This window comes from Heterocephalus glaber, unplaced genomic scaffold, assembly GCF_053883595.1.
Source record: "Heterocephalus glaber isolate CG9 unplaced genomic scaffold, H.glaber_assembly_v1.0 deba00000347, whole genome shotgun sequence".
NCBI lineage: Eukaryota > Metazoa > Chordata > Mammalia > Rodentia > Bathyergidae > Heterocephalus > Heterocephalus glaber.
Window position 1 is genome coordinate 11998375 of NW_028258143.1, and position 15837 is coordinate 12014211.

The window sequence follows — 15837 nt, forward strand, 5'->3', positions numbered from 1 at the left end:
TACTCTTCTATATTGATTTTCAGGGTACACATTTCCTTGTTCTGATATTTATTTCTAAGTTTAGGCACTGGGAAAGGGTATTACAGAACAGTATAGACAGTGTGCCAGGTTGAAAGCAGAAAGTTTGGACTAAGTGAGAGCAATGCTGGTTTGCAGAGGCCAAAGAGAACCTGCCTCCCCTCCTCACCTCACAGTTCCTTCAGGAGAGCGATGGTGGGGACTCTTGTCTAGAACTTTCTAGCTTTTCTTAAAGGAGACTGGATGTATTATGCCATAATATAATTATTTTCTTTTAAAGTAGTTATTAGTGCCTACAAACAAAAATGGATTAATAATGTCTTTCTAACCTATGATCAGGATGGAAAACAGATGAACTATAATTTCATTCCTTTGGATATAAAATTAGACCTTTGGGAAGACTTACCAGCAAGCTTTCAACTAAAACAAAATCGCTCTCTGGTAAGCATGGTTTTATTTTATTTATTTGTTTGTTTGTTGGTTTGTTTGTTTTTTGGTACGGGGATCAAACTCAGGTCCTTTTTTTTTTTTTTGTTACTGGGGATTGAACTCAGGTCCTTGCGCTTGCACAACAGGCGACGAAACCACTGAGCTAAATCCCTGGCCTCGAACTCAGGTCCTTGAGCTTGCGCAGCAGGCGGCGATATCACTGAGTTAAATCCCCAGCCCATAAACATGGTTTTAAATAAAATAGTTGTATTTGTTTTAAATACAGTTGTATTAGTAACTTTACTGATTGTTTTGAGTTCAATAAAACAGTGCTTTGTGGTTTATTACAAAATCAAATCATTGGTTGCATTTCTCTTTACCCAGGCAATGTCTATTAATTACTCTGATGCTAAGAATAAATGTGAAATGTTTCTTTGGCAGATGATCACACCTAGAGCTGCTGTTTCTGTGGGTAGAATCATCCTCACATCACTTAATTTCTCATTCACAGGATTAGCAACTATGATATTTGTATCTATCAGAATCACATTTTATCTTTTAAGGATAAATTCTAACATTGACAAATTCTGAGAGCAGTTCATTGTCAGAAGCAGCAGTGTGCAGGACAAGCCAAGTTACCTCCCAGCAAAGCCTTAACTCTGACCTGTGGCTGGTTTACCTTGCTGCTAAGAAGGGTCACTATGTACAAGGACTGACCTAGCATGCACTCAAACAATTTTTTTTTATAAGGAAATGGTGATTTTTTTTTTCACTCTTTGAATGAAAGTAAAAGTCAGCTGTGCCTATCTTAAAGGAAAAGATAACAATGGGCTACTTACTTTGGTGTCAGCTAATCCTGAACCTCAGATTCCAAAACAATAGCCAGTTACATATAATCAACTAATAAATAAGAGTACTGGCAACCCTAATTAAAGGGTCACAAATGTATTCATGGCTATTTTTCCTATGATAACTTAGGTATCAGATACAAAGTGCTTCTCAGATGCTGCTGTTACTCTGTCAGCCCTGAAAGACCTGCTATCCCCAAGACAAGTTTTGCCTTGGCTACTGTTGAAATATGTTCTTCTAGACCTATTTTGGTCTTGATGTGCACATTGTCACTGTTGGTCCTTATATGTGTTAAGGCCACATACTGCATGTCCTAAAATGAGCTTTTTAGAAAATCTTTGGATTGAAAGATATCTCTTTAGAATTGGGCATTGATTGCAATAAATATATGAAAATTAAAGTAAAGTGAAGAAATCTTGTTTCGGGGATATAACAAAACATCAGTTTTCTCATGCTATGAATGACTTTACTTTCAAAGGAGGATGCCTGCTGAACTATTCACTGTTTTTATTATTTCATTTTCTGCCAGATTTTGAGATTTGTTCGAGAATGGAATAGCCTAACTGCCATGAAGCAGAGGATAATCCGGAGAAGTGGGCAACTGTTCAGTAGTCCAGTTCTTGCTCTGGAAGAGATCACAAAGGAACAAGCCAAACAAAATAGTACCAAAAGGTATGAATTGTCTTTTCTGTTTTGTATTATATTACTTTTCATGTCTATTTCTGTAGGTGATCTGAAGCATCTTATGGAATCAGTAATGAAATTCTGATGAGTTAAAAGTAAAATTGTAGCCGGGGATTTAGCTCAGTGGCACTGCATCTGCCTGGCAAGTGCAAGGTCCTGAGTTTGATTGCCAGAACCAAAAAATAAAAGTAAAATTGTACATAAAATCACAGTTATCTTATTTTATAGCAACATATGAGATATTTAGTGAATTTGATCAAATCACAATTCTCTGTAGACTCCTTTCTTAGGCAAAGATTATGAGGAAAAGTGGTCAACTGCTCTGTAGCCAAGTTACTGCTTTAGAAGAGATCAAAAGCAATAAATCAAACTGCAATATTGGCAGAGAAAGCCCTTTATCTCTTGCTATCTTCATATACTTGTAATCTCTTCTCATCCTCACATGCCAGCACTTCATTATCTCAGTTCTTTAGCTTTTTCCATGCATATAGATTTTTTAAATCCATCAATGGTAGGCATGTTGGGAGTGGGGCATGGATGATTAAAGAAATTTTTTTTTTTTTCTGGTACCAGGGATTGAACTCGGGTCCTTCCACTTGTGAGGCAGGTGGCAGAACCACTGAGCTAAATCCCCAGCCCGATTAAAGAAATTCTAATAGTGCCATACAGTGAAAAATTTCTTCGGCTGTTTCAAAGTGTGATGTCAGGTACATTTGTACATGAGAATAGGAACAATACTGTGATAATTTGCTAAGAGTAAAACTTCAAAATTTTTAAAAGAAATGGAGACACAAATATATACTTGCTATTATTGACCTAAAAATTGTCTAGAAAGACACCTTTAAAACTTTTTTTTTTTCGTACCAGGGATCAAACTCGGGACCTTGTGCTTGCAAGGCAGGCACCGGAACCACTGAGCTAAATCCCCAGCCCCAACACCTTTAAAACTTAATGGAGGCTTCTTAAGGAGAGTAGTTCTCAACTGGGAGCAGTTTTACCTCCCAGCGTTACGATGTCTGTAGATATTTTAGATTGTCAGGTCTACAGGATGCAACTGGGGAACATGTGGGTACAGGCCCAAGATGCTGCTGAAAATTCTGCAGTGAATAGGACCATACCCCCAAAGACATTCCTGTTTCAGAATTTATACAGTGCCATTGTTGAGAAATCTTGCTCTAGTGCCTAAGATTAGGAAATTTGTGGGAGTGGTAGGCATTTTATTACCAGGACTCCCAACTCATGACTAAAAATCAAGTAATAACCACAAACAAATGAAGTTAGGTTTAAAATTAGAAAAGGATGGGGTCTAGGCTGGGATGATGGCAAATTGGAAAGTGCATAACCCATCCAAAGTCATTCACATTCAGATTTTAAATAAAATGCTTTCTAACTCAAAGTCCTTTGACTAGTTAGGTTTATCCATGAATTAATAGTGGCATCTTGCCTAAACTCTTTGGTACCAGTTGAATTTTTCCTTTTAGCTTTATTACTTTATAAAAATGTATTTGAAATATATATGTATTCATTTATGTATATATATATATATATACATCTACCTACACATAAGTATACACACATATGCACACATATTATCCAAAAACATGATGTTTGCTGTATTTTTCTGTTTCTTCTACTTTATATTTCTCATTTTTGTAACCACAGTCTTAGTTTGAAGTATTGATTTCTTTATAACATAATCATAATTCCCGTCATAACTGAATTAAAAGCCCTCTCCAGTCATTTCTAGCCATGCTATATTGTTTCTTTTCTGTGAGACATGAATGACCACTTAAAGTACCAACTGAGATGATTGATCATGTATAAAAGCAAAAGTCCACTCATGAAATCAACACCAACTAAAGTAAGATACAGTGTTACTCATAAAATTAAGTGTAGCTGATACATTAAGAGTGTATCTTGTATAAGATACACTTGTAAGAAGCATCAGATTAAATAATCAGATCTGTATTTTTAAGAGTTCACTCTGGCAGCAATTAGGAGATTAGGTCAAAAAGATAAGACTTCAAGCAGGGAGACAAGTAACATTCATTTCCTACTACTGCATAAAAATTATCACAAACATAACATCACAAAACAGCACACATTTATTATCCCACAGTTCTGTAAGTCAGTTAGAAGGCTGAGTTGATTCCTATTAGTTTTTCTGCTCGGAGTTTTATAAGGCTAAAATCAAGGTGTTGACCAAATGGATTCTAACTGGTAGCCTTGGATCAGAATCCACTTCCAACTTATTCAGATTGTTGGCAGAACTCATTTCTTGCAGATCCAGGACTGAAGTTTCCTTTCCCTGTTGGCTGTTATCTGGGGGCTGCTATCAGCTCCTAGAGACCTCTCTCTGGTCAGCAGCATGTCAGACCTTTCTGTGTGAGAAATCTTTCTGCCTTTCCCTTTGCTTTTAAGGACTCATGTGATTATATTGGGCCCACCTACTAATCTCCCTATTACAAGTCAGTTGATTAATGATGTTAATTATGTCTGCAAAGTTCCTTTATAGCACTATCTAAATTAGTGATCTGTTAAATAACCTGAGGACAGGAATCTTAGCTAAAAATTCCTTTTACCACCCAAGTTAAAAGACTGTTGTGGTAGAACTGGGAAAAAACTAATGAGGATCTCTATTAAGGCATTAGGAATGGGAATAGAGGGAAGAGAATTGTAAAGAAGGCATATCTAGAGACCTGAGGACGATAGAGAGAGGGAGGCCTGTCAGGGCAATTGACTTAACAGAACTGTAAAATGACGGGAGACACTCTCAGGAACTCTAAATCTTACAGCAGGACCTCAACAAATCTCAGTATTTTGGAGTAACCATGAATCTCAGAAAGCAGGTGTGAAAGATGGGGCTGAACAACAGCGAGTCTGAATGGTTAGTTAGACCCTGGATCTCTCCCTCTCACCAACCTATTGATTTACTTTCCAGAGAAACTGAACCAGGAAGTCCCCAGACTTGGAAATACCAGGCTCAGTGGAGATAAAGGGAAAAGCATTATACAAAAAACAGACTCCTCAGACCCTTTTCTGTCCAGAATGCCAGCAGACACATTTTACTTCATAGGTAGGAATTCAGTGCTGCCCCTTCTCCACACACCCACACCCTGTACTGAATGTAGAACCCAGGGGCAATCCACCAGTGAGCTATATCCCCAGGCCTTTTGAGACAGGAGTTAGCTAATTTACCCAGGAGGCACTCAAATTTATGATCCTCCTCCCTTAGCCTCCCAGAATGCTGGATTTTAGGCATGCACCCTGCTTTCAGCTTAGGACTCATCTCTTAAAAATGTTGAATGTTGGGCCGGTGATTTACCTCAGTGGTTTCGCTGCCTGCTGCGCAAGCACAAGAACCCGGGTTTGATCCCCAGTACCAAAAAAAAAAAGTTGAATGACTCCAGAAAAACACATGTAGGTACTGACTTTGGGAATCCCCCCTTCCCAAAGCAATGGCTAGATTTCTAATAAGATTGTCCTCCAGTGACTCCACCATGTAGGCCTCCTGTAAGCTGAGAGCTGGCAGTCTGCTTTTGGTAGCTCACTCTTAGATTTGAATGGGAGTCAAGATCTCTAACCATGGTTAGAGTGAGTTTCATTTTTCAGAGACAGGCCTGATTTGGTGGGAGCTCTGTCTTGGTCAGGATGCCACCTCTTTGTTCTTGCCCTATAGCTGATGTTCAAAGCAGGTCAGCAACCCAGAGCCCACAATTGTATCCATTAGTGTGGACTTCTTTCCAACACACACTCTTCTTCTCCTTGTGAAAATTTCCGCCTTCCATTCCTTCCCCATCTAGGAATTAGTTTAGTAGGCAACATTACTTCCCTATTTGCCAACCTTTGTTTACCAAAAGGATTATTTACCATAATCCTTTTGAGAAATGCTATACTTACATGAACTTTGTAGCAAACCTCAGTGGAAAATTAAATATTGGCGACTTGGAACTAGGTTTGAAAAGTTATTTATCACTTCCCTTCTTTGGAATTGCTCAATTTGTTTCTTATGGTTTCCAGAAACGTTATATTTAAACCTCTTGTACAAAAGCAAGAGTGTATTATTAGTGCCTAGATCTCTAACCAGATTTCTCAGCACCTTTTAAAGTTGCTGAATTGAGTTTGTAAGCTTTTAAACATTGAGTAATACCTGAGGCAAGGCTTAATATCCCATTGTCCCTCAAAGCTAGGAAGGTTCTTAGTTCATTTAGAATCTACAGAAATACTTTAGCAAAGTGCTTTTGTCAAGGGCACAAAATGGTTGAAGAAACAAGGAGCTGGAGAGGAACTAAAAGGTCAAATTAAAGAACTCAAAAATGATTTACTATGATGTAATTTCTTTTTTACTTTAAAAAAGACACACAAGTGAAATGCAAATATATGAAAAATACTCTCCTGTACTCTTAAAGGAGAAATGCAATTTTAAAGCTATAAAGAGATGCCTAAAATATGAGAGAGACAGAGAGAAAGAGAGACCTATCACCATCAGCACAGATATTTTTAAGTGATGTGGTTGTGGTTGTGCTGTTGGAAGTGTAAGGACACAGGTCCTCTCAGTCAGTGCTGGTGGAGACATGCACTGCTGCAACATAAGAGCAGTTCAAAAATCTACCCAGGTATAAACCACCGAGGACTTTTTATCCAGGAATTCTACTTCTGGGTATTCTACATTTACTTCCAGTGTAGAAAATATAATACACACACACATCTATGGCAGCACTGTTTGTGTCAGCAAATACTAGAAACAACCCAAATGCCTGTTAATCAGATTGCTTAGATATATAGTTTATCCATATTATGGAATAACATGGAACCATTAAAATGAACAGAGCAACTCTGTGTATACCAATGTAAAAAGATCTCTGAGACGGTGGTTCAGGCAAAAGAAGCAAGGTGAAGATTAACATCATACTACACTATCATTGATTTCTAAAAATTAAAATAGTGGGAAGTGAATAATAATAAGTACAAGTTACCTTTGGAAATGGAGAATTGGTTGAAGATGTTCTGGGATTAGTAATGGTGATGGTTATGCAACCTTGTGACTATACTAAAATACACCAAATTGTAAACTTTAAATTGGTGAATTTTATGGTATATGAATTATTTCAGTGAAATGCAAAAATAAGCAAAAGATACACACACAAATTACTTCTTTAAAAACTGGCAACATGGATAGGTTCTGGGGAAGGGCAAAACAGGAATGAGAGGGAAACTTGCACTTTACTCTGTAAACTATTGTATGCCTTTATATTTGGAACAATGTGCACTTATCACCTAATCAACATTAATAAAATAGTTTATAGGAAGAAATGTGTTTATTACTAAATCTACCATTACTAATTTCAGACCAAAGCAGATTCCTAAAATTCACCTACGATTGCATGATTTTGTCATGATTGAACTTTATTAAGCTACTTAAAGATGTGAAAAAATTTATGTTTAAAGTTTTTTAAAAAATCTACAAAGGGTATAAATGATCAAAGAAATTGGGCTGTGCTAATTAGAAGGAATTAATTGGGTAATTGCATTTTACCTGCTTAAATTCCCATTACCTTAAGTAGAATTACTTTTGTCTTTACTTCCAGTGCCTAGACCATTGTGTGTATTGATAGTATTGTATAATAAGGTTCTGAATCCCACATCAAAGCTTTGTTTCAGTGGAAGATTCCATAAATCTTGTATGAACTTATACTAATGGGAAAAACCTTGAGATTATAGGAGATGTAATTGAATATGGTTACCCAAAAATACTGACACAAGTGTTGTAACTGAAGTAAATTGTAGGAGCCTTGTCGGGAAGTTCAAGAGGGAGGTAAAAATATACTTGGAAAGCTTCCACATAGTTTGGCAAGCAGTTTCCTTAAGGCTGTCAGTTGTGCTTATATTTGATCATTTCTAATTCCCACACTCAATTTGTTTCCCTAAATTTTGAAAATTGACGCAAATGATAGTGAATGACTTACCACTTTCTTAGAAAAATTAATCTTGAGAAAGCTAATTTGGAACAAAGAGATGTGTTTCTCACATAATAGACCCCAGTCAATGTAAAGGGCATGCATTCCATTTTCCTTTAGCATTAGCACAGTGAACAGAACTGTATCTTGCTTTTGCTCCTATTGCTTTTGCAAGGAGCAAGTGAATATGAAATAGAGAAATTTGTATGTGAGAGAGAGGAAATATACTTACATGTAATTGTTCCAGATACATAACCAAAGAAGATGTTGCTATAGCCTCAATGAACAAGGTAAAGAAAGATGGGGGACACATCCGTCTGATCATGAAGGAATCCAGGCCGCAGGACCTTTCCATAAAGTAAGGACATGGTAGTAGTAAGAATACTTCTTTAAATGTATATATTAATTTTGGTAGTAGTACCTCATTTTTTTTTGGCTACTGTAGATGTTACAAAGAGATACCAGGATTTAGTAGCTCTTCTATCCTAGCAACCCTGTGTGGCACATAATCTTATCACCTTAGAAATTAGAGATGAGGCAGACCAGGTGACCTAAGTGACTACCCCTAGACCTGGGGAGAAGATGCCAGGAGACCTGAGGTCAACCTTTGCTCAGCCTCCCAATCTTGAGTTCTTTCAACTATAAAAATGTTTAATTTAACCCTTCTACCAACCAACCATGAAAAATAAGCAAAACATTTGTTACTTCCCATTGCAGAAATTTTCAACAAAATTGAATAATGTACTCTTTGTGGGGAGAAGGCCCCACATATGCAAAGCAACCACTCTACCATTGAGCTACATTCCCACCCCCACTTTCTTTTTAAATTTTATTTTGAGATAGGATCTTGTGATGTTACCCAGGTTGGCCTCAAATTTGCAATCCTCCTGTCTCAGCCTGGTAGTGATGAATACAGAACAGGTGTGTGCCACCAGGCCCAGTTTATTTCTTCTTTCTTGAAAAGTTACTATGTTTCCTTACAAACTAAGCTCTTATGCTATCATGTTTCATTCCTATTTTATCATCTCTGACTTTACCTGTTGGTCAAACAGCAGACACAATATCCACCTAGCCTTTAGTTCTAATTCCTGTCGGCATTGTCAGCTACTTTGTCTGTCACTTTATGGCTATGAAGACTTGCAGTAACCTCTTTGGCCTATTGAGGTATGTGACCCTCCATAGGTACAGAGCAGGCTAGCTACTAAGCTTTAGTTGGGATTTTATATTAGCCTGTTTTGTCTCAGTCTGAAGAAGCATTTTCTTCTCATTTTCCAACTTCTCTAGATGTTTCAATCTGATTTTTTAACATGGGCACAGGTAAGTTCCTGAAGTCAGCATATATCAAATTAATTTTTGTATTGCATCATTCTTCACTTGGTATGGGTTATAGAGTACTCACTATAGCTATCTCATCTCCACAATGAATCACAAAATCTGTGTTCAACTGTGTTCACTGTTTAGATTTGAAAACTTACATGAAGTGAGTATTTTACCATAATCATTCATTGTTACCTATGCAGTGTTTTGTTCAATTACAGAAATTTTCTTGAAGATGGAGCCTATAACCCATCTGTAAATCCCCACACAGCCCAAGCTGATCTCACAGTTAAGTCTTCTGCATCTAAAGGCTATTTGCAAGCTGTGGATAATGAAGGACATTCACTTTGCCTTCACTGCCAGCATCCCACTTGCCAGACTAAGCAAGAGTATACAACAAATACATGGGATTCATGGTTTTGCTCTCTAAAATGTCAAGAGGAATTTTGGATTCGATCTAATAACAGTTACCTGCGATCCAGAGTATTTGAAATTGAACATGGTGTGTGTCAGCTATGTAATGTGAATGCACAAGAACTCTTTCTACGTCTGAGAGATGCCCCTAAAAGTCAGAGGAAGAATCTTTTGGATGCTACCTGGACTTCAAAACTCTCATTAGAACAGGTAAATTATAGTCATGTGACAGAAGGCAGCATTGTACTGAATGATGGATAGAAATTCATTCAATTCATTTTGTAATCTTTTAACATGGGAATTTTCAAATATGTATATAAAAGTAGAGAGAATAATGAACCCATATACCCATCATCTAGCGTTAGTAGTTACCCACATTTTACACTTGATCTTAGCCAAAAGGCCGAGAAGCAAAAGCATTTATCCACATTTTGCCAGTTGTTTTCATCTGTCCCTTGCCTCACTTCTTTTTTTTTCCTAAAGCAAATTCCAGACAACAACTTTAAATATTTTTATGATGTAACTCACAAGTAAAGACTTCCTTCTTTCCTCTTTCCTCCTCCTCTTTCTCCCTCTTCCCCCTTTCTTTATTTATTTTTTTGCTACTGGGGATCGAACTCGGGACCTTGCACTTGCGAGGCAGGCAGCGGAACCACTGAGCTAAATCCCCGGCCCCTTTCTTTCTTTTAAATGTAATCACAATGAATTATCACTCCCAACACAATTATAATTTCTTAAATTACAGTAAACTCATATTTCCCAAATTGTCTCAAAAATGTCTTTCTGGGGGCCGAGAATCTAGCTCAGTGGCGCCACCGCCTGCCTCGCAAGTGCAAGGTCCCGAGTTTGATCCCCGGTACCAAAAAAAAAAGTCTTTCTATAGTTGCTTTGTTCAAATTAAGATCAGAACAATGACCACATATTATATTTTATCATTATGCCTTTTATTCTCCATTTAATCATAATAACACTTCATACCTTTTTGATTGTTGAAGAAACTGGATCATTTGTCTGGAGGATTTCCTACATTCTGAATTATCTCCCAGTATCCTCATAGTGTTGTTTACATGTTCTTCTATCCCCCACCAATTTCCTGAATAACTGTATATCAGTTGTAGATTCTAATTTGGTTATTTTGGGAAAAGATCATAACAGGTGACTTACTGCATCAAGAGACACCTAAGGCTAGGATTCTACTTTTCATGATGTTAACATTGAATGACAAGGGGCAAAGGGATAACCCCCAAAATGTAGTTTATTATGGTGATGAGATATATATATATATTCATAAATGTAATTTTAGTAGTGATTTATGACGAGCTGTTCTTTATAGTACATTATCATCAATATTCACTTTGATTTTCAAAACTCCATTGGATTTCTAATTTTGTTATCTAAACTGTTCTAAATTTCAACCTAAAGCACAACATATAATTTTTCAGTAGGCTTAATTTAAAAAGGATTACTCCCAGAGCCGGGCATGGTAGTACATGCCTGTAATTCCATCACTCAGGAGGCTGAGGCAGGAGGATCACTGCAAGTTTGAGGGTAGCATGGGCTACATAGTGAGTTTAAGGCTAGCCTAAACTACATAGTGAGACCATGTCTCAAAAAACAAAACAAAATAAATTTTTAAAAGGATCACTCCTGAATCATTCTCTGTCTATCAAAATATTGCATGACCTGCCATCTGCCTCGCAAGCGCAAGGACCCGAGTTCGATCCCTGGTACAAAAAAAAATATTGCATGAATTTCTGCCAGCAATGTTTTTTATTTATCTGATGTTGCTTAATTATAATAGAATTAGTTAGTAATCACTTCTATAAAGATGAATTAGTGTATCTTTGAGAGCCAGAAAAATATACTATTTCCCTAATGACATGTAGAGTTCCGGAAAGATCCTTTGGTCTAATTGATGGGGGACATACTGCACCCCTTCTAGGGATATTGTCCAGACTCCAGTTCCTATCTGCTGCCACAGATTGAAGGTTTCCAGAATATGCATAATGAAATGATTCAAGATCATTTTGAAAGCAACCTGTCCAGGAATGTAGAAGTAACCTGGTAGACATCCAAAACAAAAAGTGCTCTAAGGATAAGAAACACACAGGGCTCAGGTAGGGGCAGTCCTGTCGGAGAGGCCCCAAGTGATTTATTATACAGTTGCTAGGAAAAAATAAAGAAGCGCCTTCTGGATTATTGAATCTGTCAGAGTAAAAGCTGCTCAGAGAGAAGGCGTTGGTTACAAAAGGCAGAACCAAGATGGATTTTTTTTTCTAAGAATATGTCATTTGTTTGATGTGCAAGACTGCCATTTGTAGTTGCTTCTAACAGTGCCAACTTCAAAAATAAAAATCAGTATGCATCTTCTAACAGAAATTGGGAGGTTTAGAACAGAAGAGAGAATGAGTCAGGGAGTAGCAAAGGTCAGCTGGACAAAGTTTACGGGTCCAACTTACTGCTTCTTGGGGTTCCAGGTCAGCACTATTGATCAGGTCACCGTGCCATCAGAGGGTCTAACAGGCTTTCTTAAAAGTACTTAAAAAGTAATCATGGGGGCCGGGGATTTAGCTCAGTGGTTCCAGCGCCTGCCATGCAAGCGCAAGGTCCCAAGTTCGATCCCCAGTACAAAAAAAAAAAATCATGGATTCTCATGGTTACCAGTCATGATGTTTGTTATAATTTGCAAGACTAAGAAAATAAAAAGAACTGCCATACTATTTGTGATATTCTAACAATTGCACTCCCATTGTGCAAGTTAGTTTTGCGATCTGGGATAAAATGTTAAAATACATCCAATTTTAATGTAGGTCATCAGTGGCTAAACATAAAGTGTGTGTGTGTGTGTGTGTGTGTGTGTGTGTGTGTGTGTATGTATGGACTGGCCTACATAGTGGCTGTTTTAAGTGGACATCTTTGTTTATTGCAAAAGTTACCAAAGCTTGTTCTAGAAATCTCATTCCATTCCATGTAACTTAAGAAGTGCTCTGATGAATAAAAGTTCTGGGTGATAGCTATTAATATTTAACTGCCACTGATATAGTAACAAATGCATGTAGGTCAACAATGAAAATTAGGGGCTGAGGATTTAGCTCAGTGGTTTTGCCACCGGCTTTGCAAGCTCAAGGACCCGAGTTCAATCCCTGGCACCAAAAAAAACAAAACAAAACAAAACAAAAAAACGATGAAAATTAGTAATATTGAAGAATTTTTAATTTCCAATTTTTTTTTTTTTTTGCTACCGGGAACTTGGGATCTTGCACTTACAAGGCAGGCACGGTGCCACTGAACTAAATCCCCGGCCCGCCAATCTGTTCTTATTTTCTCATTTTTGGTTTATTGACTGTATAAACTACACGAAAGGTGCAGAAATTACCAATTTTCCCCAATCTATCAAGAGTCTTGGTACTTCATGGTAGCTGATAAGTTCTTCAAAATATGTTATGAGCCAAGCATGGTGGTTCATGCCTGTAATCCCAGTACTCGGAGGCTGAGGCAGGAGGATTGCCACGAATTCAAGGCCAGCCTGGGCTACACAGTGAGTTCAAGGCCACCAGCCTGAACTACATAGTGAGACCCTGTCTCAAAAACAAAACAAAACAAAAAGGTAAGGTGAAAATACTTTTTCAGAAATACATTTTACTAGTTTCAAATTGCCAAGCTAGGGTTTTGTTTTTGTTTTCTTTTAACTCAAAATAAAATCTATAAAAGGCTACCCTAGGGGCCGGGGATTTAGCTCAGTGCCTCGCAAGTGCAAGGTCCCGAGTTCGATATCCGGTACCAAAAATAAATAAATAAAATAATAAAAAATAAAAAGCTACCCTAATGTATTTTCCCCATGATATTGCTGTATAGACATGATTAAATCAACAGTTCTTACGGTGTATTGAAAATTGCTGATCTTGTGTTCTTACTGCAGCTAAATGAAATGATAAGAAACCCAGGGGAAGGACATTTCTGGCAGGTGGATCACATTAGGCCAGTATACGAGGGAGGAGGACAGTGCTCCCTGGACAACCTGCAGACTCTCTGTACAGTTTGTCACAAAGAGGTCAGTGATGCTCACGGCTAACATCCTCAGAACTCCAATAGAGGATTTGTGCATACAGGTGTGGGAAAGTGTGTGAGTGAGTCTAGACCCCTCATAATAGGGACCAAGGTGCATTTTTATTCTTCCATTACCTGACATTTGCCTTTCCTCTTAGGGCTTGTAAAAGGGCTGTCACAGACAGAAGAGAAGCTGCTTCCCACTTAATGCATTCTAAAATCAAGATAGGTCACCAACACCTAGAAAAATACAAATACAATTTACAGTTTGTGTGGTCTTTGTTGTTGTTGTTAGTTTTGTTTTGTTTTCTAGAGACAAGGTCCAGCCTGTGTAGTCCAGCCTGACCTTGAATTCACTTCGTAGCCCAGGCTGGCCTCAAATTCATTGAGATCCTCTTGCCTTGGCCTCTGCAGTGCTGGGATCAAAGTGCATGTCACCACTCCCAGCTAGATTATATGGTCTGGAATGACTCAGACCTTCAAACCGGAAGTTTTATGAATTGCACCTATACATGCTCATATATGGTTAAGGTTGTTTGTGGGAGGCTAAGGCAGGAAAGATCACAAGAAAGATTAGGCTGAGCAATTTATCTGAGACCGTCTCAAAATAAAATTAAAAGGGCTAGGAATGTAGTTTAGTGGTAAAGCACTTGCCTAGCATGCATATAGCCCTGGGTTTCATCCCCTGTACCACAAAATAAATGAATAAAAAAGATACCCTAAATTATCTGAGAAAATTATCTGAAAAAGTTATCTGAGAATTAGCTCTAGAACTATATTCTAGAATTAGCTCAACAAACACAGATTACACTGCTGGCGTCAGCATGAAACCCATTAACATATTTGAGCAATTACCTGTTAAAATGTAAGGGAAAAAATGACATAGTAATTATATATTTACCAGGATGAATTTTTAACACATGGTCCAAACTGTTATGGTGACACACACCTATAATCCCAGCACGCAGAAGGCTGAGGCAGGAGGATCACCATGAGTTTGAGGCCAGCTTGGGCTATGTAGAAAAAACAAAACACATGGTCCAATAAAAGGTTATTGGATATACCTATTGAAATAATCTTATTCAATAGCAACTTTCTATTCAATTTTTTTCTACTTATGGCAAAATGTAAACATTTTCCCATTTTCTTCAGCCATTCATAATGTATAACATATAAAGTGATTGCATTATTCTATTAGTTTACTTAGCGATTTCTCTTTTTTTTTATTTTGTTTTTTCCATTAAGTTTATTGGTACATTTTAGGTATATGATACAGTTACATTCATCATTGGGATCTTGTACCTTTACATGATGCATCTTGGTTCTTATTTTTTCCCCATTCCCCTGCCCTCCTCCCTTCACCCCCTCCTCCCTTCCCTATTTACAAAGACTTTGTTTCCATTTTTTTCCTTTTCTTGTATTTTTTCTTTTCCCTTCTTTTCTTTCCCCTACCCCTCCCACTTCCCCTACTCCTTTAGACCTTTTCTTCCTATTTCACAATATCAATTATATATTTTGATCCTTATTACTTAGCCATTTCTATACTGATGAATATTTAAATTGTTTAAATATTTTAGCTCTTAAATATAATGCACCCAGCACATTTTTGTAGACACAATCGTTTTTTTACATTTCAAGGTCATTTCAGGTAGATTCTCAGATATAAAATCACTGAATCAAAAGTATTTGGATATTTTTAGTAGTGTAGGAATTTATTGCCAAATTATTTTCCATTGGATTTTATTCATTTGTGTTCTCTCAAGCCCAGGAGTTAATGGAGTGCCTATTTAACTGCACCTTAAAACTCATGCTTTTTAAATATTCTAATAAATTATATTTATACTTTTGAGAATTATTCACATCCTTTGCCAGTCTTCAATCCATGTGAATCCTTTTTTAGCTTTCTTTTAATGTTTGAGATTCTAAAATTTCTTCACAAGCATAATACTTACATAGGTGAGATTGTGTCAGATTTATTTGTCTGATATTAGCCTATCCGCTCTAGAAGGTTTTGTTTTTGTCTTTAGTTTTACCTTTTCTCTTTTTGCTCTTTCCACTTGGGTCTCTTCACATGCAGATGGACCTCAATGGAAAAGAGTCATCTGATTACTCAGTTGTGCAA

General features: G+C 37.3%; 1 protein-coding gene and 1 non-coding gene across 6 annotated transcripts in view; one reads left to right on the forward strand and one right to left on the reverse strand.

Moving 5' to 3' along the window:
* Positions 1–15837, forward strand: part of Zranb3 (zinc finger RANBP2-type containing 3) — a 284160-nt gene that overhangs the window by 206249 nt on the left and 62074 nt on the right. For 4 of the 5 annotated variants that reach the window (XM_013076896.3, XM_021236942.2, XM_021236951.2 and 1 more), the window contains 5 exons: positions 358–459; positions 1826–1968; positions 8185–8295; positions 9476–9878; positions 13588–13719. In XM_013076896.3, the coding sequence (XP_012932350.2) occupies positions 358–459; positions 1826–1968; positions 8185–8295; positions 9476–9878; positions 13588–13719 (891 nt within the window). The remainder of the gene's footprint in view (positions 1–357; positions 460–1825; positions 1969–8184; positions 8296–9475; positions 9879–13587; positions 13720–15837) is intronic. The other variant, XM_021236962.2, reaches the window with a different exon arrangement.
* LOC147829855 (U2 spliceosomal RNA) lies at positions 9900–10083 on the reverse strand. Its single transcript, XR_015447522.1, has one exon. It is a non-coding gene; the product is annotated as a U2 spliceosomal RNA (small nuclear RNA).